Below are 24,456 nucleotides of genomic sequence, written 5' to 3'. Positions count from 1 at the left end.
CCTCTGCTCTTTCACCTGTTCTTATGCTGAAGTAGAAGGGTTTACCCTGGCGAGAAAAAGGTTATAGTAGGGGAATGCATCTGAGTAATTTAAATAATTTAATAAGAGTAATTTAATTGAGGATGAGAGGAGAGGGAGGGAGCCTTGTGAATAGCTTAAATTATTTTTGGTGAAATATATAGTAAGGCTTTCAGTTGATAGGGTGGGAGAATGGGGTCCCTTGAAGTAGTTTATGGAAAATGAGTAAGCTGAGGAACTGAGAAGTTACTGTATTTGAAAGAATATAAAAATTTATGTTGATGTCCCCTAGTATAAGGGCAAGAGCTGGAGATGAGAAAAACTGTGAGATAGGCACTGAAGTAGTGTCCTGGAGATTGGTAAATAATTATTACCAGGATCTTGATGGGACGATATATATGGGTTATCAATAATGTCACAGCCTTTTCCAGGATCTAAGTTGGTACTAAGGCACTTTTAATACTATAAGCCATTCAGTATTCCTTCACCCACCTAAACCTCTTCCCTGAGAGATAACAAGGGAATGATAACTGAATATTTGTCCCCTTAGAGACTTTGACAAAAAGCCTTTCCACAAGGGCTAAATAAGAAGGACTCTTCCTACAACTTAAGTCTAGAGATTCAAATTTACTGCCAAGTCAGCTGAGGGATCTCTTTTCTTCCAGGTAATTATACATTCATCATAAATATGTAGTGATAGTTTCACCTCTCCCATGTTGTTAAAAAGCAAGAGACCTCCCAACAATAGTGCCCCTTTCTGGGAAGGACTCCAGACCATCCTAGAAGAAAGCAAATTTGCAAATTGATTATATAAGCTATTATTTCTTGAGGGCATGTGAAGCCCTCCAAAGGGCAAGGGCCTTGACAATTAGGAGATTGCCCTGGGAAGGAATAAAAAAAGGCCAGAAAGGGTCATCTGGGATGTCCAAAACCATTCTATTCTTTCAGGTAAGTCTTCCAAGAGACTGAATCAAAAACTGCTGGTATAGAAAATCTTTCCCTTTTCTAATTGCCTCTGATTATCTCCAATTTATCCTGCATGTATAGTAGTATATCATTTTTTATACGTAGTGTCTCCCCTTTAGATTGTGAACTCAATAGCAGAGACTTTTTTCCTTTTTCTTTTATTCCTAGGGCTTAACACAATACCTGAAATGTGGTAGATGTTTAGTAATTGTTTATTGGCTTTATAGGGTAGTACTGATTTCCCACAGACATACCATCTGGGCAGTTAGATGCATATTGTTGAAGCTGTTAGTTGGCAAGGGTAAAACTTTTTCTCTGCCAGTTGAATACAGGTTAAGAGTTCTTGTGTTAAATGTATGTTCCACCTGGCACAAGGAGCCCAATTAGACAGGGACGGCTTCCTCATCCATTGTTAGGGGTTCCATATCATTGAACTTCTTTCTCTGCCTTGCAACTCCAAATGATCTTTGTCTTCACCATCCTTTTCTAGTCACTCAGTTCTTCCCTAAGTCATCACCCTATGCAGTGGTTATATTTTTCTATCTTCTCAATCTTGACCCCTTGGCAAAGCCATTCAACTATGCACTGTTCTCTAGAGTTCTTTCTCCCGTAATCCTGTTGCTACTCTTGCTGTGCCAAGGCTTAGTCTTGGTTTACACCCACTTTCCTCTGCTCTTTCACCTGTTCATATGCTGAAGTAAGCAGCAGAAAAATCATAAAATCACTGAGTGAAGCTTTTATAAATGTGTTATGTAATTTCAAATGGACCTCCATTGTGGCAAAGCAATCCTTTTAACTTCCCTTGCTATTCTCACTATAAAAGTTTTTCCACAGCTTTTCACACCCCTCTAACCTCACATGGCATCCTTGTCTCACCCTCATGTTTGACATCTTTGCCTTATATTTCCTTGAGACTATTTTATTTGCTAAGAGCTCCCTCTTCTCCCAAACTCCACATTTCATATCACTCAGGTTAATTTTGCCCATTATCTTCTTTATCCATGAAGAGGTGGCCATTCTCATGGCCAAAACAAACCTTTCTACCTACACAAGGGAATTTGTCTCATCTCATTCTTTTTCAGAAAATTCATCCCTTTTCTCTTACTAATCTTCCCTATTACCTACAAACACAAAGATGTCTCTCCCATCCTCAAAAGACTAACATTTTTCCTTTATTGGCTAAAATTGTGAAGACACAGTAAATGCCTTTGCAGCATTTTTTTCCTACTGTTTTTTAAAACCTCTTTAAAATCTGACTTTGGACTTCAATATTCAACCAATAATGTTCATTAAAAATAATCAGCACTCCAAACATTTTATTTGTAATAAATTTTTGTTTGTTTGTTTTGAGCTCCAAATTCTCTCCCGCCACCCCTCCCTAATTCATTGAGAAGGCAAATACATTTCCCCGTATACATATGAAGTCGTGCAAAACAATACATTTAAAAATATGTCCTTCAACCTGCACTCAGAATCCCATCAGTTCTATTCCATGAGATGGATAGCATTTTTCATCATGAGTCCTTTGGAAAGTCTTGGATCAGCCAAATTTCATGATTGATTATTATTACAATGTTGCTATTTCTGCCTACAATGTTCTTCCAGCTTTGCTCACTTCACTTTATATTAGGTCATATAAGTCTTCCCAATTTTTTTCTGAAGCTATCTCCATCATTTCTTAATATCACAATAGTATTTCCATAAAAATCATATCCCACAAGAATGCTCTTTCCAAAGTTAACAGTGATATCTGAAGTTCTAAGTTCATTGGCTCTTTCTCAATCCTTCTTTTTCTTGACCTCACTGCAGTTTAACCCTGTCAATAACCTGTTTCTCCTTCCTTTCTCAGTTCCTTCCTCGCTCTCCTGCCTATCTGACTGCTTCTTTTCAGTTTCCTTTGTTGGATCTTCTTCCAGATCATATCTAATAACAATGTACTCCAGGGTTCTTTTCTTCTTATATTCTATTTCACTTCATGTTCTCATCAATTACCATGTATTAAATTATTATGCTAATGTTCCTCTGATCTATTTATCCAGCCCCAAGTGCAATTTGTATAGTCCCATTTTACATATGAGGAAAATAAATGAGTTAAGAGAACTGGCCAGGGGTCACATAGTTGCTAAGTGTGATAAGAGAGTAGATTTGGATTCAGGGATTCCTAACTTCAGGCTCAGTGCCACCTAGAAGTTCTAACAAAATGAGATAATATTTGTAAAGCATTTATAAATGCACTATTATGACTTCTTTATTGTGTATTACTGATTTATGAGGATATATGTATGTATGCCTTTATATATGTTGTTGTTCAGTTTTGACTGACTTCATGGAGCAAAGATATTAGAATTGTTTCACAGCTAGTAAGTGTCCCAGATTGGATTTGTACCTGGGCCTTCCTGTCTTCAGGCCTAGATGTATATTTATATATGTTTCTGTAGTCACCTATTGTGTGTACATATGTATATACATATATTTAAAAATTGAGTAACAGTAAATGAGAGTGTAGATCTTCGCTATGTACGTTTCTCTAAAAGACTGTTTTTGCCTTTTTCTTTGTATTTCTAGCACTTAATAGTGCTTGAGAAATAGTAATTATTCAATCAATGCTTTTTGATTTTTTTTATTTATTATTCAATCCATCTTCTCAGGTGGACTGGTGAAATGATCACTTTGAAATTCTTTGTTTACTTGTTTCAGCCCTATTTGACTCTTCATGATCCCTTTTGGAGTTTTCTTGGCAAAGATATTGGAGTGGTTTGTCATGTTCTTCTCCAGCTCATTTGACAAATAGAAAACTTGAGGCAAATTGGGTTAAGTGTCTTGCTCAGGGTCAGATAGCTAGTAAGAACCAGAGGCCAGATTTGAATATCACAGAAATGAGTCTTCCTATCTAGTAAGTGGCCGAGACCCAAATTTGAACTCACAAGATAAAAGTCTTGTGATAAGTCTTTTGATTCTTTTGATTTTGATAAGTCTTTTGATTCTAAGCCCAGCACTCTATCCACTGAGAGGGGGAAATTTGAAGTCTCCTCGTATTAGTTTTAATGCCTGTTTCCTCCTGTAAACTTTTCCTTTAAAAATTTGTAGATAACATTTGGCATTATGATATTCCTTCATTATCTATTATACCTAGAATGTAATTTACCTGATCATCACTTTTAATTAGATCTAGTTTTACTTTTCCTTTGTCTGAGATCATGATTGCTACCCTCAGCATTTTTTACATCAGCTGAATAAGCTATCAATGAATCCCCTGAGATAAAATCCCAAGAACTAGCTGGATTCACAAATGAATTCTACCAGGCATTTAAATAACAATCTCAATACTATATATGTAAACTATTTGGGAAATAGGCAAAGAAGAAATCCTACCAAATTCATTTTATGACATAAATATGGTGCTGATATCTAAACCAGGAAAAGCAAAAGCAGAAGAAAATTATAGACCAATTTCCCTAATGAATGTTGATGTGAAAATTTTAGATAAAAAGACTAGCAAGGAAATTACAGATGGGATTTATGCCAGGAATGCAGGGCTAGTTCATTATTCGGAAAACTATCAACATAATTGGTCATATCCATAAAAAACAACAGAAATCATATGATTGTCTCAATTGATATAGAAAAAGCTTTTGACAAAATGCAACATCCTATTAAAAAACAAATAGAAGTCATAGAAATAAATGGAGATTTCCTTAAAATGGTAAGTAGTATCTATCTAAAATCATCAGTAGATTGAGAGCCAGGCCTAGAGATGGGAGGTCTTTGGTTCAAATTTGGCCTCAGATACTTCCTAACTGTATGACCCTGGGCACTTAACCCCCATTGCCCAGCCTTTACTGTTGTTCTGCCTTGGAACCAACACCTTGTACTGATTCTAAGACAAAAGGTAAGGATTTTTTAAAAATCAAAACTCGTCAGAATGCATTGTCTGTAATGAGGACAAATTGGAGGCCTTCCCAAGAAGATCAGCTGTGAAGCAAGGATGCCCATTATCACCGTACTGTACTAGGAATGTTAGCTATAGCAATAACACAAGGAAAAGGAATCAAAGGAATTCGAATAAGCAGATCATATGATTATTTCTTTAGAAAATCCTTAGAGAATCAACTCAAAAATTAAGGAATTGACACCATCAGACCTGGAGTTAGGATGACTGGATTTCAAACCTGGCCTAAAGACACTTCCTAGGTGTGGACCTCTGGGCAGTTCACTTAGCCTAGATTGCCTAGTCCTTGCAGCCCTTCTATCTTAGAACTGATACTAAGATAGAAGGTAAGGGATTAAAACAAGTAAATGTAGATGATGCAAAATATTTTGGAGTCAAATAAAATATTTGGGAGTCTACCTGCCAAGACAAACCCAGGAAAGGAACTATATGAATGCAATTGCAAAACATGTTTTGGACAAAATCAGATCTAAACAGTTGGGAAATTATTAATTGCTTATGGGTAGGCTGAGACGATATAACAAAAATGAAAATTCTGCCTAAATTAATCTACTTATTTAGTGCTATACCAATTTAAACTGCCCCAAAATTAATAGTTAAAAACTCCACACTTCATCTAGAAGAATAAAATGCCAAGAATTGTCAGGCCTGATGAAGTCTGGGAGTCCTCTAAGGTGATAAGAAGAATGAAAGAAAATAAGAGAAAACTAAGTGGGAAACAGTTTTTAAAATGGGCAAGAAGGTAGCTTACATCTTAAACTATATTTCAAAGCAGTCGTCATCAAAACAGTTTGGTACTGGCTAAGAAATAGAATGATGAATCAGTGGAATAGACTAGGTGCATGGTACCTTGTAATAAATGACCATGGTAATTTATTGTTTGATAAAAGACAAACTTTGGCAACAAGAACTCACTGTCAAAGCCTTGGGAAAACTGGAAAATAGTATGGCAGAAACTGGAAGAAACCAACATCTCACACCACATACCAAGAGAAGGTCAACAGGAACACATGATTTAGAGACAAAGGCTGATACCTTAAGCAAATTAGAGGAACATGGAATAGTTTACCCTTCAGATCTATAAGGGAAAAGATTCCATGACCAAAGATGAGATAGCTTTATAGGATATAAAAATAGATAATTGTAATTATGTTTAAAAAAAAGGTTTTGTATAAACAAAGGAACTGAGAATAGAAGAAAGGTGAAAACTATGGAACTTTTTTTTTACAGCAAGTGTCTCTGATAGAGGTCTCATTCTGAAATATAGAGAACTGAGTTGAATTTATAAAAATGTTATTCTCCAACTGATACAGCTAAAGATATGAACAGGCAGTTTTCAGATGAAGAAATCAAAACTATAGTCATTTGAAAAAAAAAGTCATAATCACTCTTGAGAAATGCAAATTAAAACAACTCCAAGGCACCACTCCACACCTATCAGATGTTGTAGGGAATGTGGGAAAATCAGGACGCTAGTGTATTGTTGGTAGAGTTATGATCTGATCCAATTGCTGGAGAGAAATTTGGAATTATACTCAGAAAGCTCTAAAAGTGCATGTGGGAGAGATTTTTTAAAATGGGGTAAGGAACCTATTTGTAAGAAAAATACTAATAGCAGCTCTTGTGGTAGCAAAGAATTGAGATGTTCATTGGGATAGCTGAGCAAGTTATGGTATGTGGTTATAAGGTAGTACTGCTGCGATATAAGAAATGATAAGCAGGACAATTTCTGAAAAATCTGGAAAGACTTACATGAACTTTGGAGAAAGCAGAACCAGGAGAGCGTTGCATACCGTAGCAGCAGTATTGTTTGGTGAAAAAGTGTGAATGACCCAGCTAAAAATTACAGTAGTCCAGCACAATCCCTGAGACTCATTATGATGCCATCCACCTCCAGAGAAAGCACTGATGAATAAGGGGGCAGCTGGATGGCTCAGTGGATTGAGAGCCAGGCCTAGAGATGGGAGGTCCTGGGTTCAAATCTGGCCTCAGACACTTCCCAGCTGTGTGACCCTGGGCAACTCACTTAACCCCCATTGCCTAGCCCTTACTACTCTTCTGCCTTGGTACCAATGCATACTAATGGCTCTAATGCAAAAGGTAAGGTAAGGGTTTAAAATAAAAACCTGATGGATAGATCATTTGGAGAGAATTGAACAAGAAAAGAAAGGAATATATCTTTTTCTCTGTGGCACATGGCACGTTTGCAAAAATTAATCATTTTAAGGCGTAAAAACTACACATGCAAGAAAAGCAGAAAGATTAAATTCATTCTTTTAAGATCATAATGCATTAAAATTATATTAAAGGACTATGGAAATAGAATAAAAATTATTTGGAGACTAGATTGTGAGTTAAAGAGCAAGTCATAGAAACAATTTTATTAAAGAAAATTATAACATACCAAAACCTTTGTGATACAGCAAAGCAGTAAATAGAGGGAAAATTATATCTAAATGCTTCAATCAATAAAATAGAGAAACAACAGATTGATGAACTGAATATGCACTTAAAAAAATAGAAAAAGGACAAGTTAAAAAGCCCCAATATTAAATGCCAAATTGGAAATCCTAAAAACTAAAAGTGAGATTAACAAAATTGAACGTAAGAAAACAAAACCAGGTTGGTTTTTGTTAAAAAACCAACAAAACAGACAAGCCATTGGTTAATATGATTTAAGAGAAGAAAACCCAATTAATAGCAAAATGGAAACATATTTACAAAAATATAAAAGGAAAGGAAATAGAATATCTTAAGCCTATTCTAAAATAAAAAAGAAAAGAAATTGAATAGGCCAGAAATAAACTAGAAAAATGTTGCATCTGGATAAGATGGCTTTACCAGTAAATTTTATAAGACATAAGATGATCTAATTCCAATATTAAATTATTTTGAACAATTGCCAAAGGAGGTTTATAAAACAAATATGGTGCTGATACCTAAACCAGAAAGAGCAACATCAGAGAAAGAAAATTATAGATCAATTTTATTAATAAATATAGATGCAAAAATCCTAAAAATATTAGCCAGAAGACTACAACAAAAACATATCAAACAGTATATCAGATAAGCAGGGATGGTATAATAAAAGGGAAATTAACATAATTGGCTATATCAACAAAAGGAACAAAAATCATAGGATTATAGAAAACATTATAGACAGAATAATACTCATTAAACACTTGAAAGCATAGGTATAAATGAATTTTTCTAAGAATGATAGGTATATGCCTAAAACAAGCATCCGCAAACATCTATAATGGAGATAAATTAGAATTTTTCCTTATAAGATCAGGAGTTAAACTAGAATTTCAAATACTACCAATATAATTTAATATATTAGGAATGCTAAAAATAGCAATAAAAAAGAAGGAATTAGAATGGACAAAAAGGTAATAATTACCTCTTTGCAGATATGATCCTAGCCATTCAACTAAAAATTAGTTGAAAATATACATTTTAGTGAAGGTAGGATATGAAATCTATATAAATTGTCAGCATTTCTATATATCACCAACAAAGTCCTGCAAGAAGAGATAGTAAGAAAGAACCCATTAACCTCCCCCCCCCCAACTATATTCAGTATTTGCTGGGAATATACCAGCCAAAGTAAATTTAAGAACTATACAAACATAATTTATAAAACACTATGAAAATAAAGCCAGATTTAAATAATTGGAAAAAATATTGTTTGTAGGTATACAATGCCATTCCAGTTAAATTACAGAAAAATATTCTATTGAATTACAAAAATAATAAAATTCATTTGTTAGAACAAAATGTCAAGAATATCTAAGGTTTTTAAAATCCAAGGAAATGACATGAGTGCCAGATTGTAATTATCAAAACTGGTGCCATCTAAGAAATGATAAAATAAGTGGAATAGAACCGATATATATCAAACAATAATAAAAATTATAGTAACCTTGTGTTTGACAAAAGTAATGACACAAGTTTTTGGGATAAGAATTCACTATTTCATAAAAATTTTTGGGAAAACTGGAAAGCAGTCTGGCAGAAATTAAATATAGACCAATATGTTACATCCTTTACCAACATAAGATCAAAACTTGATGCATGGTGATCTAGGCATAAAGGGGATATATAAACTAGAAGAACAAGGAAAATATTACCAGATGAGAAGAATTTATAAATCATAAGACAAAGCATTGTGAGATATAAAGTGGATCATTTTGAATACATTAAATTTAATTTTATTGAACAAATAAAACATGTTGCCAGGATTAAAAGAAAAGCAGAAAATTTTGGGGAAAAATTTTATGGATAGTTTCTCAGATAGAGGTCTCATATTTAAAAAATATAGAAAACTTTGTGAAATTTATAAGATTATGAGCCATTCCCCAGTTGATAAGTAGTCAAAAGATATGAAACAGATTTTGGATGAAGAAATCAAAGCTATATGTAAATATATGAAAAAAGCTGTATATCTTTATTGATTAGAGAAATGTAAATCAAAACATCTCTTGAGATATCTTATATCAGATTGTTTAAAAAGACAAAAGGACAAAATGACAAGAATTAGAGGGGATGTGGAAAAATGGAACCAATCATACACTGTTGGCATTATTATGAACCATTTTGAGGAGCAATTTGAAATTATGCCCAAAGAGTTCATAAAATTGTGTATACATTTTGACAGCAGGAACACCACTATTATATTTATTTCCTAAGGTGTTTGGGAAAAGGAAAAGAAACTAAATGTTCTAAAATTTAAATTATAGCATCTCTCTTTGTGGCAGCAAAGAACTGGAATTTGAGGGAATGCCCATCAATTGGGGAATGGCTAAACAAGTTGTGCCATATGATTGTGATGGCATACTGTTGAGCCATAGGAAATGCTCAGTTCAATTTTTTAAAAATCATGGAAAGACCTATATGAAATTACGAAGAGTGAAACAAGCAGAACCAAGAGAACACTGTATATAACAACAGAAATATTGTTCTAAGAATGGCTTGAGTATTTCTCCAGAGAAAGAACCAAAAATAGAAACAATGTGTCATATTCAAGTATCAGTAAAAAATAAAAGAAACATGGAAACTGTAACTGGTCAATATGTGGCCAATTTTAATTTAAGATATATGGGTATGAAAAAACTTTTTACATCCATTTTAGAATCTGACTACATTTCTAATCAACATAATTTAGGTCCTGGCTTAAGGGTCTCTAAAATAGCAGGTATTCAGTGATCCTGTTTCCCAGTCATGCAGGGCTAATTCAAGCTATACAATTTTCTCACAAGACAGAATTTAGAATAGGCCTATAATGGAATAGAAAGGGAATTAAGGTAGCTACAAATTAAGTCACAAAATCCCACTTATTCTAATCTGCTCAATTCCCTTATAAAATATTTACATGATTGAATATATAAAATATAGACCACATTGCTTACCATTTCAGGGAGGAGAGAGAACTAGACAGGAAGAGAATTTGGAACTAAAGAGAAAATGAATGTTAAAAAAATGTTTTTCTCTCAACCCTTCCCCCCCAAAAAAGTCTGGTTTGTTTCTAACCACTGACAACCATAATTCTCTCTCTCTCTCTCTCTCTCTCTCTCTCTCTCCCCCTTCCCCCCCAATACATATTCTGTCTGAACCAATTCAGATGACAATGAGGCTCAAGCATTGTGCCACTGCTTTTTTCCCTTCCATTCTAAAAGCTCTTCCTTGTGCACCTCTTTTTTGTGAGATAATTCCCCCATTCTTCTAGTGTCCTTTCATGTTTTTTATTAATAGAATATATTTATAAGTGTCATAGCCTCTTTAGTCAGCCAAGCTCCAGGCTTCTATTATCAACTTATAGGACATTTCAAATTGGTTGCCTGATATAGGAATCAGAAATTAAAAGTATCCCCTCTCAAGAATTCTTCTGAAAGAATTATAGTCTTCCTCCCACCTCAAATCTATGTTTCCAGATTCCCACTTTCTATTATTAATTCCACCATCCTTCTAGTTATACGAATACTCTCTAGGAAACAGCCTCAACTTTTCACTTTTCCCTTAACCTTTGGTTGACAGTTATCAAATCTTGTTAATTCTATTTTCATAACATAATTCATCTCTTTCCTTCTCTACATGGACATAGCTAACACACTAATTCAGGTCTTGCCTATGCTGTTTCTATTACGAATTCATTTCCTTGCTTCAAATCTTTTCCTTCAGTCCATCCTCCAGATAGATGCTGAATTGATATTCTTTTATTCTTTTTTAATTTTTAATTTAGTTAATTAATTTAGAATATTTTCCCATGGTTGTATGATTCATGTTCTTTCCCTCCTCTCCTCCCTCCCCCATCCTGGAGCCGATAAGCAATTCCACTGGGTTTTACATATATGATTGTTCAAAACCTATTTCCATATTATTAATATTTGTGAAAAAGTAATCATTAAAAGTCAATAACCTCAATCCTATCCCTGTTGAACCACATGATCAGTCATGTCTTTCTTCTGTGTTTCTACTCACACAGTTCTTTCTCTGGATGTGGATAGCATTCTTTCTCATAAGTCCCTCAGAAATGTCCTGGATCATTGCATTGCTGCTAGTAGAAAAGTCTATTATATTTGATTGTACTACAGTGTATCAGTCTCTGTGTATAAGGTTCTCCTGGTTTGCATCCTTTTGCTCTGCATCAAATCCTGGAGGTCTTTCCAGTTCACATGGAATTCCCCCAGTTCTTTATTCCTTTGAGCACAATAGTATTCCATCACCATTAGATACCACAATTTGTACAGCCATTCCCCAATTGAGGGACCCCCCCAATCCCATTTTCCAATTTTCTGCTACCACGAAGAGCGCGGCTATAAATATTTTTGTACAAGTCTTTTTCCTTATCTCTTTGGGGTACAAACCTAGCAGTGGTATGGCTGTATCAAAGGGCAGGCAAAGCTCTTTGGGCATAGGTCTAAATTGCTTTCTAGAATGGTTGGATCATGAATTGATCCAACTTAAAGCACTAATCAAACTGTGTTACTCCCTAGGCCAAAGAACTCAAGAATCTTTCTGTTGCCTGTAGGATAAAATAAAAGCTCTCTATTTGTCTTTTAAAGCCTTTTAATAAACTTGACATTATCCTTCCTTTCTAGGTTTCTTACACATTATTCTCCTTCATGTGTTCTACATTGTAGTCAAATTGATCCACTTTGCTATTCCCCATATGTGGTACTCCATCTACCTACCATTTCTTTGCCTTTGCACAGAACTGACTCCCATGCCTGGGATACACTCCTTCCTCACTTCCATCTCTTAAAATCTTTTATTATTAATTCACCTTATTACATGTAGGACAGAGTGCTGTGTTCTGGGGACACAAAGACAAAAAAAAGTCCCTGTCCATAGAAACCTTATAGTCTATAAGAAGGATAAAATGTATGCCTACAGATAAATAAATACAAGACAATTTGAAGAGAATGAAAGCAGTAATAATTAGGGGGAAGAATAAGGAAAGATTTCATTTAAGAATTGCACCCAAACTGAACATTAAAGGAAGCTAGGGATCCTAAGAGTTGGAATAGAACTTAGAGTAATTTCAAGGCTTGCATATGACCCTCTATGAGGGCATGAGATAGAACGTCAAGTTCAGGTATAGTCATAATATTTTATAAGACAAAAGATAAGAATAGTGCTTTGTAATGAGTAAAGGGGACTTAGAATAAGTCTGAAAATTTTCCTTGGTCTGACCAATAGACACCTCTCCATTTCATGATATCACTGCTTATGTTTTTTAAAAATAATTTTTATTCATGTTTTCTGTTATCACCATAGTATTCTATGTATCCCCCACCTTCCCTTGTCCTGAGAGCCATCCCTTGTTCTGAGAGCCATCCCATATGGCAAATAGTGTTTTTGCTTTGTTTTGTTTTTCAGAGAGGGGGAAAAAAACATCGCTTTTCGACATACTGGGAAGGTTCAAAAAATGTTCAATGTATAATACCTTTGGCTGTACTACCTCCACCAACGGGTAGGCTGGGGGTATTTTATCATATTGTTGTGGGAGAGCTTTGAGGTGAAACCCCAGGTTTGGGACAGGTACCCTTTTGCAAGAATGGAAGACTCCAAATTTAGCTTAAAAATAAGAGAAATTTATTTATTTGGGGGTAATATGAATGGCCAGGAGACAGTGTGCAGGTGGAACACTGCCTCCCTGAGGAGATGGGGTCTGGGATTTTTATGCCCTTTTGACAACAGGTGTTACAGGATAAGGGGGAGGAATGGGGTGAATCGGGAATGAGGTAATACATTGAGTTGTGGGTATAAGGGATGATGTGTAGAATTCAAGGGATGTTTGGATTAGATACCATCCAGTGCTTCTCAGGGTGGAACTGGGAGGTGCGTATCTAGGTTAATGAAATATCTAGGGGAAGTCCAAGAGGGATGTTTCTTTCAGGGATCAGAAAGGAATCTTCTACATCCTTTTTTACTTGGAACACTTCTGGAGTTTGCAGTGTCCAAAGGGAAACCCTGGGGTCCCATGCCAACTCCCCCCTCTCCAATTTTCCCAAGGAGAATGGGTGGTATGTCTTTTATAGCTTTTTCAAAGCTGGTAAGGGATATAGAGCTGTCCCTGCCCTTTTTAAGGAGAGAAGAGTTGGTGATAGGCATAATCCAGAGGTTTGGCCAAAGAGGTTGTAGGGGTTGCAGTGGCATCTTGGTGGTTCCTATGAAGACTTTTACTCAAGAAGCATCTAGAGAAGTCACAGTATTACAAATGAGATTAGTCAGAACAGTCTCATAGTCTAGGTATCCAACTATGGGAATGAATAGTGCTGTAACCTTGGGAATCCACAACAGGAAGTTGTCCCAAGAACCCCTCTCTACCTTGTGTTCTCCTTCTGAGGGATAAGTGTCTGGGATAAGGGTTGGGGAATTCTGATATACCTAAATGATTCTTCAGGTGACCACCCCAGGGAATCACCTGTTTCTCATCTTTAGTCAGTTCTAGGGCTCTAGTGGGAGCAATCAGCTGGCTTTTTGTGCTGAAATTCTTGCTAAAATCCTTGCAAAGCACAGATTAATAACAGTACTTTTACAGATAGGTTTTTCTACTCCAGATTCTGGAGGAAATATAGCTACAGGGCTGATCAATTGCCCACCCTAAAGATTTCTTAAAGCCTTTTAAGTTTATATTTAAAATTTTTTCCCTAGTTTTCCTGTACAGTAAATACCAATTCTACACTAATATTTTTTCCCACAGACTCTCATTACTTTACAATTTAACTGAAAAGATTTTATCTCAAGCTACTTCAGTTCATTTACTTTTCTGAGAGTGATCAGGGTCTTAGGTCCTCTTCTCCTTCCTAAAAATTCTTCTTGTATTGAGGAAAAGGAGATTCATGTATCTTATAGCAAATATGATCTAATGCCTAGATATTCAAATTTAAACTGTAATATACCTTGTCCCTTTCCTTAATCCAGGAAAAGGGTTAATGACTCTGCAGATAGTCATTTGACAGCTGTCTGCAGTACTCAGAAATGAGGAAAATACTCTTTACTTCAGGTGCTATCAATTTGCTAATCAATAACACAAAAGAATCCTGATTTAAAGAATTGTACCATTAAACACTATATTTTAGCACATTGCTTATCCAACTCACATGAGACGTTAATTTTAGTTCATAGTACAAATTGGTAAAATGAGGTAACCACATAGGTTTGAGCAAAATCTACAGTACAGGCAGGTTGTACCAAGCATGTGTTCACATTCAAATGATGAAATCATTCTTCTCTTAAAAATACATAGTAGCAATTCATATAACACAGCCACTTTTCATAACATATTTAGTAACACATGCTCTAATTTCGATTTATGGATTTGAAACTTTTTCTTTCAATTCTCAATTTTAATATACTAATGAAAACCACTCATGATAAGTTTAAACACTTAAACCCATAAATGGTTTAAATGGTTTTCATTCACTTTAGACCTCTAAATTGAAGACATACTTTACACTAATAGATAAGAACCTAATGAAATGCAACCTCCCTGAGGCTGTGCTGCTTAAAAAAAAAAACAAAAAAAAAAACAACAAAAAACTTTCTGCAATACTGAATCATGACTTTTTCATACAGACTGAAATTTCACTGAGTCCAACAAGCATAATTTAAAAATTAGGATGTTATCTTTCAAAATCACATGCATACATACTCTAATTTTGAAATAAACACCAATAAGGAAATCTAATTGGGAGATTTAAAAGCATTACTTCCTTCCTCTAGCCAGCTGAGAGGGAAGGGATATTTGAACTGGACTCCTTATCTGCCTCTCTTTATCCCTAAACTGAGGAGAAATGACTATCTTAGAGCTTGAGAATAGGTTGTTGGTAGATTATAAAAAGGCATAATGCTTGGTGTTTAAAAGTGAGTCATCTACAACTCCACTGGATCTAAGGGCTTTCTCACCAACTCCAATTGTCTACCTCCATGATGGAAGATAAGGCTGGGACAGGCCCATCCAGGACATCTATTAACTTCGGGGTCTGGAGCTCTGTCCTAGTGGGACAACAGCGTTTCCAATGATCATGTAGCCCACAGGCCGGGCACGAAGTGAGGGGCTGCCGTTCCTTCAAACGACATTGTCTCGACCAGTGCCCACTCCTTCAGCAGGTATAGCAAGAGCCATTAACGGGCTTCTGCCTTTGGTGTAGAGGGGTGTGAGGGTGGCTGGAAGCAGCTTGTGTCCCATAAGAGTCTTCTGCCTCTGTTTGCCTTTCAACAGGTTCCTAGCATAAAAAGACTTTGCAGCCTTGGTTAATTGGAAAGTAGGAGTTCAAAGATTAAGATCTAGCTTCTGCAGTTTTTGTCTTATGTTGGTGTAGACTGACTAATGATTCCTTGTTCACTCCCTGGGTCTGAATTGGTAAATTTCCTGCCGGTTTTAACCAGATGATTCATAAAGAGGACTGGATGGTCCTCTTTGTCTTGAATAATCTCTTACAGTCTCTGATAATCAAGTTGTTTCCTAATTCTTTCCTGCCTTGCTTGATTCCTAAATTCTTCATGTTTCATCCTAGTCTTGCCCAGACAAAGGATAGGATTTGGAAAGCCAGAAATATAGGGAGAAGGGCAGGGAAGCAGGCTAGAGAATTTTGTCTGCCATGTGGCACCTACAGGGAATACTGTAGTTTAGGTTCTGGTTTAGGGGGTATTAAAAAGCTAAAATGTAAGGGGCTTCTGTCCATAAGCCCTCTTCCCTGCCAAATACATCTGATTGCCACATGGCAGAATTTAGGGGGCCATCAAAAAGCCACCTTCTGAGGTCTTTGATAATTTCTGTCTTTTTTCCATTTCTTTTAATCTATCATTTACTTTATGACTCCTCCTTTGAATATGGTTTCCCTGGAGGCTAGATCTCAAAGTCTCCTTCCATACTGGGCAATTTATAATTCACCAGGCTCAATCTCTGCTCCCAAGTGACTTTTAAGGGAAAAAAATTAGCCCCAACTGAATGCTAGACTCTTCCCCAGGCACACTTATCTCCGTTCTATTTTCTTTTTACTTCAGTTCTTTGGCTGATCTTCTCTCATCCCATAAAGTGCTGTCACAGCTTGAGTAAACTTCTGTCTTCTGGATTTCTGTAGCCCTGTGAGGAGGGAAATATGGAGAGTTGAAATCTGTTCCAAGACTGGGGATTAGTTTATGCATCTCCTGCTACAGGAGCATGGTGGTAGGAAATGGGGTACTGAATTAGAGCTTAGCTGACCTTTGCTGCCAGTTGGTTAAATTGTTACCTCATTTAGGTTCTTGCTGTCCTAATCTTGAATTCAGAAATTGCTTTATCTCTTAAGCTATTAGAGTTGGAAAGAGATGTCCCAAATTGTTTAAGAAAAGAAGGGAGTGAGCTTAGTTAATGTATTTTTTTTCCTCTGCTTTGCATGATGGGATATTTCAATAGTGCCTGGGTAAACAGAGGTTAATTTTATTGCCTAAGATCACTTAAAACAATTGGTAAAATTAGAAAGATTTCTAGAGAGAAAGGCTGTGAAATCTTAGTTGACCATTATATTACTGACCTTGGCTTGGCTATGGAGTGGGAGCTGGGAAGCTGCCTTCAGGCCAACAGCTTAGTCAGCATTGCATGGGATTCAGTTGTTCTTTGGTAGCTTGACCTTGGAGAACAATGAAGCCAACAAAGAATACAGAAGGAAAACCAGTGGAATGTCAGAAAAAAAAGCCATTAGAGGTAGAAAAATAACCCATAGAATTTAGGAACTAATGCTGAGAGATAAGCTGTGAGGGCCTGCCAGAGTGAGGAATGATTCTGTACAGCATTTTCCCTAGTGATAGTGGCAGCAACAGGAATCCATAGCTCCAATACATTGACCTTTGGTACCAGTCCCCTTTCTAGTTAATTTATTCTTTACTTGTTTCTTTCTATTTAGCTTATGAGACACTGAAGAGGTGAACATACCAGTAAAAACAAGTCCAGAAGAACAACATGTCAAGTGAAGAACAGGTATGGTGAGCCCATAAGCAAAATGGAGCAACATGCCCAACAGAGACCCTTGACAACAATGAGAACTCATAGTGAAAGCAGTGAAATGATATCACCAGAAGATATGAGTGAGAGCGGCTCAATGACATTATCAGGAAAACATTAGCAATTCACTAGAAAATATCACAGACCATGAAGCATCCTCTGATGAATTCCCCACATGAATGATTTCTATTCATGATCCTTCTCCCACTGGTGATATGTGTATCCTGTGACTATGAGGTCTATTCTATTGAAAATCTTCTTACTATGGCATTTCATTAAATTTCTTTGAACTGATTGAATTATCTGATTGACTAGGGAAAATTTCATGATAGGGTCTTGTGAGCTAGCTAGCATCTTTTGAGTGGATGTGGGCATAAAAATAGAGTTTGTTGAATCTGGGATACATAGTCTAGGAACTCCCCCATTTGAGAGTACTATTAAATAATTATTAGTTACTAAATTGTGGCTTTAAGCAAGTCTAAGATCGTCATAGTATTTCTTGTGCCTTCCATCTCTGGCCAGAAACTGGGTGCTCCTTGAGGGAAGGTAGTAAGGGTTTGAACTAGGTATTTTTCTGCTGCCCTAAAGGATTTTTCCCTGCTCCAAAGCAATGATTTCCATCAGTACCAGTACAAGGCAGATTTCAATTCCTCTGCCAGCACAGTGTCATTTGGGATGTGGAGAATCTCCAGTGCAAAGAGGAGCAATGTATCCTTTGACTTGCATTTCCAGGTGCACCTATCTTTTGAGGAAAGATAGATAGGAAAGTTGATTGGAAACAGGACTTCATTTTTCCTATTGTGAAAGCTCCATTTCGTATTGTATGTTTTCATAATGTAATCTCCAAACTCTATTGGGAAGAGTGGCACCTCTACTCAAAGATGAACATTCTTATATTTGGTCAAACACTCCACATCCCAGTGATTCTGAACTCCTGTAGATTATCATCTAACCCCCTTCCCCAATCCCCTGTCATTTTATTCCCTCTCCTCCTAAACCCTCTCACTCAGAGTTTTAAATACTACCCACTATGCCTTTTCCATAGACAACAAACTTCCCTTGATCCTAAATCTTTTCTTCTCTCCTTCCATCAACTAGCTTTATCTGAAAATCCCCCCAGATAATACAGCTTTCCTGGCAGCTCTTTCTATGGTAACATTGTATTGTACCTTCATGCATTTTCAGCTCCCTGATCAAGGCAGGGAAGTAGAAATATTCTTTATTCCTTATTACTAGGTCCCCTCTCATACCTCTGTTATTTAGCAATACTCTTCCTTTGAGGTTCATGTTATTCATATCTCCATGCAATCAGAATCCTAGTATATATTGCCAACAGTCTCTATGTCACTCCCTTTTCTTCATGAGTTTGCTACATGACTCACAATTTTTCTCTCCTTCCCAATACCTGCTCTCATACTAGGAGGCTTCAATATATATATTAACTCTCTTTAAAACACCTTAACTTTAACCACTTAGTTCTTCAATCTATTCACTTTCCCTTAACTGTTCCTCCATCCCACTTCAGATACGCGCACACACACACACACACACACACACACACACACACACACACACACACGGCCATACCCTTGATCTTGCACTCATCCACAGGTACTACTTCCACATTCAGGAATTCTGAAATTACTCTATCTGACCATAATCTATTCACCTTTCCCTTTGCTTTCTCTAATCCCTTGACTCCTCTGGTTTCTCCCAGACCATCTGCCCTGAACAAGTCATTCTCTCTTTTTTACCCCCATCTTAACTCCTTGGTGAACTAATTCAACTCTAAACCATCTTCTCTTGAATTGTCAGACCCTTTATTTATCATATTGTTAAGTCTCAGCTTTTGGATTACTTCCACCATTCACTGCCTTTACTACTACAAACATAGTGCTGAATGAAAGTGGAAAAAAATCATACTACTGTTCTAATTGGATTCACTCTAAATTTAAATTATACAATGTACATTAGACTTTTACTGCAGCTAGGCAATTCTAGCATACCTCCCTTATCAAGTCACACTCCCAATTTTCCATAGTGGTTTTTCTAAACCTTTTCATTTCTCCTCAGATCTTGGTCCCTTAGCTGAGATCCACTATCATGGTGATAATAGAAAAATAATTAAGGTCATTCACTTGATCTTATATCATTCAGATGCCTTCTACCACTATCTATCTTCACTCCTGTCACATGATAAAATCTTACTGTCACATGATAAGGTCTTACTCCTTACCAAGACTAACAACCCAAGATCACCAAACTGACATATCTATACAAACATGTAAGGCTTTCCTCATTACTGTCTTGTGAGATAAGTAATGCTTTATTATTTCCATTTTCTAGATGAGGAAACAGATTCAGAGAGCTGGAATAATTTGTTGAAAGTCACAGAGCTAGCAAATATATGAGTGCCTGTGTCAGAAGGTCTCGTGTGCCCTCTGCTATTTTTCAGTACATCATGTTGAATCTTAGAGGCAAACTTTATTGTAGACCCAGATCTTTTGTCTCTAGACTGGTTTTCTCCTTTTATTTGAAATTTGTTTTTTACCATTTATTTGACACCTGTTTGCGAACGGGAGACTATAGGTGAGAGATTAGCAATGTTCTGAGAGTGTCTTTTGGGCTACAAAAATCCCACACTTGGTTATATAACTCCTGTAACATTTAACTGTGCTTCCTTCACAACAGGCATTGCTCTTAAGAAGTAGTTTGCTCTCTTTCCAGACTCTTACTCCCTTTGACCTTTTATAAGTGAAGCTGACCAGAAATCTAATAGTCTGCAAATACCAACTAGCACTGTAAGAAGACACTCATAGAAAAATCGAAGTGCAATTTACATTTATGTTTCCTGTGGAAAGGCTTGCTCCTTAGGAACTAGTCTTTCTAGTCACACTTAGACAATTATGACCTTGAATATACCCTCATTTTTGTGTTATATGTTCACAGGAGTGTATCCTATTTGCCTTGTGCTTGTCTAGTTGTTTAAGTGGAGGTGCTTTTTTAATAAGTGATTTTCAAACCTTTTCATCTGTAGAGCCCAAGACCTTAGGGACAACTGTACTCCACCTATTATTTAAAAAGAGTACTGCCCCAGTGGCAGTAAATGCCTTTAACTTTACTAACCCTTGTCACTTAATTTTTTAAGGCAGGGTTTTGGGTCATGGACCCCTTTCAATCTGGTGAAATCTATAGACCCCTTAAAATCAATACATATCTTCATAAATGAAAGAAATGCTACCTTTCAGTTAGAGGTTGGGAAAATTGAAGATGTAAATTTTTTCCCCCTTGTACACACTCACAGACAATCTGTTTTTAAGAGAAAGAAATTATTGGTTGGGAGTTGGGCTAGTGTAAATACTTTTGCAGGAAGCCATGTTGGCCAGGCATGATCGCCAGTTACTTGGTTGGAACACAGAATGCAGTGAGGGCATTTTGAGCTGGCATGAGACCAAAAGTCAGTTGAGATTTGACTATAAAAGCAGAAAAGATCAGTACATCAGGGTTTAAATTTGGAGATAGTGGTGAGAAGTCAGGTCATTTCAGGATTGTTCCATAGCTAGGGTTAGGTGCATAAGCTGCTGATCATTCTGTGTATACCAGCATCCAGAATCAGTATTAAATGACATCTATAAAATCAACACCAACATGCCAGCATAAATACCAGCCAGAAGATGAACTACAAAAGCCAAATCATCATGGACAGAGAAAAACCTTCAAGCTTTAGGGTCAGGCCATTGGCCTGGCCAGACAACTGGCCAAGCAGGCTTCAAAATACCAGCTGCTTTATAATCAATATATTTAGATAAGATTTAGGATCCTCCTTAATCCCTCTCTCCTTCACAATTCTCTCCAATCCTTTCCTTTACCTTATCTGTTACTATTAAATAATTGTTACAAGAATGCCATCACAGACTTGGTTTATTCTCAGGGTTCTAGGAAGTTGTCAGTTAGGGATCTATCTGGCAACTGGTGAAGATAACTTCACAATCATTGATCTTCTGAGTGAATACATCAAATCACAGATATTATTCAATTGGATTACTAATTGAGGGAAACAATCACTCCCTCATTTAGTTAGTGACAGCAGGTGGGAATGAGTGAACTGCTCATTCATATTAACAGATTCCATACAGTTTACAGGCAGCAGCAAGATCACAGAAGCAGCTTCTAAGTAAACCTATTTTGGCGTTCAGATAGGACAGTAGGCAAACTATGGCTTGCAGGCCAGATGTGGCCCCCTGAAATGTTCTATCCCCTGCTGAAGAACATTATTCCTAACCTGATGAATACAATGAGTAGGATACAACACAATGAAACTTCGAAAGAGTTGCCTTAGAAACAAACTGACAGATGAGCATTTCCTTTCCTTTGGCCCCCTCTTTAAAAAGTTTGCCCATTTCAGATAAAGAAATCAAAACTATCAATAAGCAAATGAGAAAGTCTTCTAAATCTCTAATAATTAGAGAAATGCAAATCAAAACAACTCTGAGGTATCACCTCACACCTAGCAGATTGGCTAAAATGACAACAGAGTAATGAATGTTGGAGGAGATGTGGAAAAATTGGGACATTAATGTATTGCTGGTGGAGTTGTGAACTAATCCAACCATTCTGGATGGCAATTTGAAACTATGCTCAAAGGGCTTTAAAAGACTGTTAGCCTTTGGATCCAGCCATAGCACTGCTTGGATTATACTCCAAAGAGATAATAAGGAAAACCACTTGTACAAAAATATTTATAGCCATGCTCTTTGTGGTGGCAAAAAATTGGAAAATGAGAGAATGTCCTTCGATTGGGGAATGGCTAAACAAATTGTGGTATCTGTTGGTGATGGAATACTATTGTGCTCAAAGGAATAAAGAACTGGAGGAATTCCATGTGAACTGGAATGACCTCCAGGAATATCTGATGCAGAGCGAAAGGAGCAGATCCAGGAGAACATTGTACACAGAGACTGATACACTGTGGTACCATCAAACATTACGGACTTCTCTACTAGCAACAAGGCAAGGATCCAGAGCAAGGCTGAGGGACTTATGAGAAAGAAAACTAGCCACATTCAGAGGAAGAACTGTGGGAGGAGAAACAAAGAAGAAAAACAACTGTTTGAACACATGGGCTATTGGTGTAGACACTAAACAATAACTCTAGTCCAACTATCAATAATATGGAATTAGGTCTTGATCAATGATACATGTAAAACCCAATGGAATTGTGCGTTGGCTAAGAGGGGTTAGTGGGGTTTGGGGGAGAGGGAAAGAACATGAAATATGTAACTATAGGAAAATATTCAAAATAAAAAAAATAAAATAAAAAGTTTGCCCATCACTGAGATAGAAAGTTTCATCAATACCTCCCATCATTTCTCACTTCCATCTGTAGGATTCCTGGGGGCTTTATAATAACCATCTACAGGTTCCCCCAGGATTTTTACAATTTTTGGCTGAGCCGGCTTATTGGAAATAGGGACCAAAAAGGGTGTTGAAGAAGGATGGTTGTGGCAAGGATGTTCATTTTTACTAGCAGCTTTCTGATGTTTTACACAATTTATCAAGGAGCTTACACACTATGGGTACAAACAATTCTGCAGTACTTGTTAAAGATAATGTGGCTGTATGATACACATAAATGACTTACAGTCAGTCTAGCTGAGGTTATAGCTTTTCTACCAATATTGGGAGCAATGTTACTCTCCCTGTGTCAAGGATTTGTACTCTGAAAAATCTTATGGAGCATGTATGTGGACAACCAAATGATGACAAGACTTTTATTTTAGCTTTAAAGGAACAGATTAGACAGTTGATTGAAATTAACAGGAAAAGCAGAGAGGGCCAACAGTTGGATATACACACCATAATGCAATTAGAAATGATAGAAAAGCAACAAGAATCATGTACTGTGAAACCTGGCAATGCAACTGAATCAGAAAAACCACAAGAAGCCACAACAACAGTATCTCTGCTTCTAATTTAAGACAGAATTCTTTTGCAGCTGGATTCGGGTGTTGTACGTTTGAAGGGGTACAAGCCATCCATGGGTACTGATTTGGAAATTATGAGATTTCTAAAATTCTATTTACATCCACATAAGATATGATAAAGGAAATGAAAAGGGTATTTAGGCTTTATCATTTGAGAATGTGGAATTTTTACTTATGGAATTTTTCTCACCCAGTGAAAAGAGCAAACTTATAGAGGAAACCAGAATCAACCATAACCTAACATCTTGGCCTACAGTGTACAGGGATCTCGAACTTAGCTCTCATGCTAATATGAACTACCTAATCAGATGCAGAGAAGATTTGTTAGAAAGCATGTGTTTGAATGCCAAGCATCCAAATTCATGGGGGAAATTTGAGAAACTGAGGCAGGCAGAGAATGATCATCCTAGTGTGTTTTTAGACCACCTTGTGGAAGCTGCAGAAACGATTCTTGGATTCAGGGATGCCCAATTACATTATTACATTACATTATATATAAGGAGCCAGTACAATATATAAGGAGGCAATTTATGAAAGGAGCTGCTATCACTATTTAATAGTACTTCCATTTGTATTGTCCTGGATGGGAAAATCTTTCCATTGAGGAACTATGACAAAATGCTACATATGTGCATGATTCTAGAGCAGGGATCTGCAACCTTTTTGGCCATGAGAGCCGTAAATGCCACATTTTTTAAAATGTAATTTCGTGAGAGCCATACAGTGCTCACAGTGTACGTTCCTGTAACAGTGTGCACTCCTGTAACAGCGCCTGAAAAAAAATTGACTTTATGGCTCCTGCAGAAAGAGCCATATCTGGCCCTCAAAAGAGCCAGATATGGCTCGAGAGCCATACATTGCCAACCCCTGTTCTAGAGAAAGATAGCAGAGAGCTGTGAGAAATAGTGACTCTGAAAAGGATGCAATAATAGCTGACCTGAAAAAGAAATTAAAAGAAGCAAAGAAACAAAAAGAAATAGAGGAAATAAAAAATCTTGCTCTTCATACCAGTAGGGGGCAGAATCAGCCTAGGCAGTCTATAATAACAC

General features: G+C 36.7%; 1 protein-coding gene across 1 annotated transcript in view; it reads left to right on the top strand.

Moving 5' to 3' along the window:
- GPCPD1 (glycerophosphocholine phosphodiesterase 1) overlaps positions 1-17,717 on the top strand; it is a 99,629-nt gene extending 81,912 nt beyond the window's left edge. Inside the window, exons 21-22 of the mRNA XM_044663394.1 lie at positions 12,815-12,908; positions 17,326-17,717. Coding sequence (XP_044519329.1) covers positions 12,815-12,908; positions 17,326-17,348 — 117 coding nt within the window. The 3' untranslated portion in view covers positions 17,349-17,717. The remainder of the gene's footprint in view (positions 1-12,814; positions 12,909-17,325) is intronic.
- Positions 17,718-24,456: the final 6,739 nt, after the last annotated feature.

The sequence above is a fragment of the Gracilinanus agilis genome, chromosome 2 (assembly GCF_016433145.1).
Source record: "Gracilinanus agilis isolate LMUSP501 chromosome 2, AgileGrace, whole genome shotgun sequence".
Classification (NCBI taxonomy): domain Eukaryota; kingdom Metazoa; phylum Chordata; class Mammalia; order Didelphimorphia; family Didelphidae; genus Gracilinanus; species Gracilinanus agilis.
Note: the sequence above shows the minus strand (reverse complement) of the source record. Positions and strands in the feature narration are given on the sequence as shown.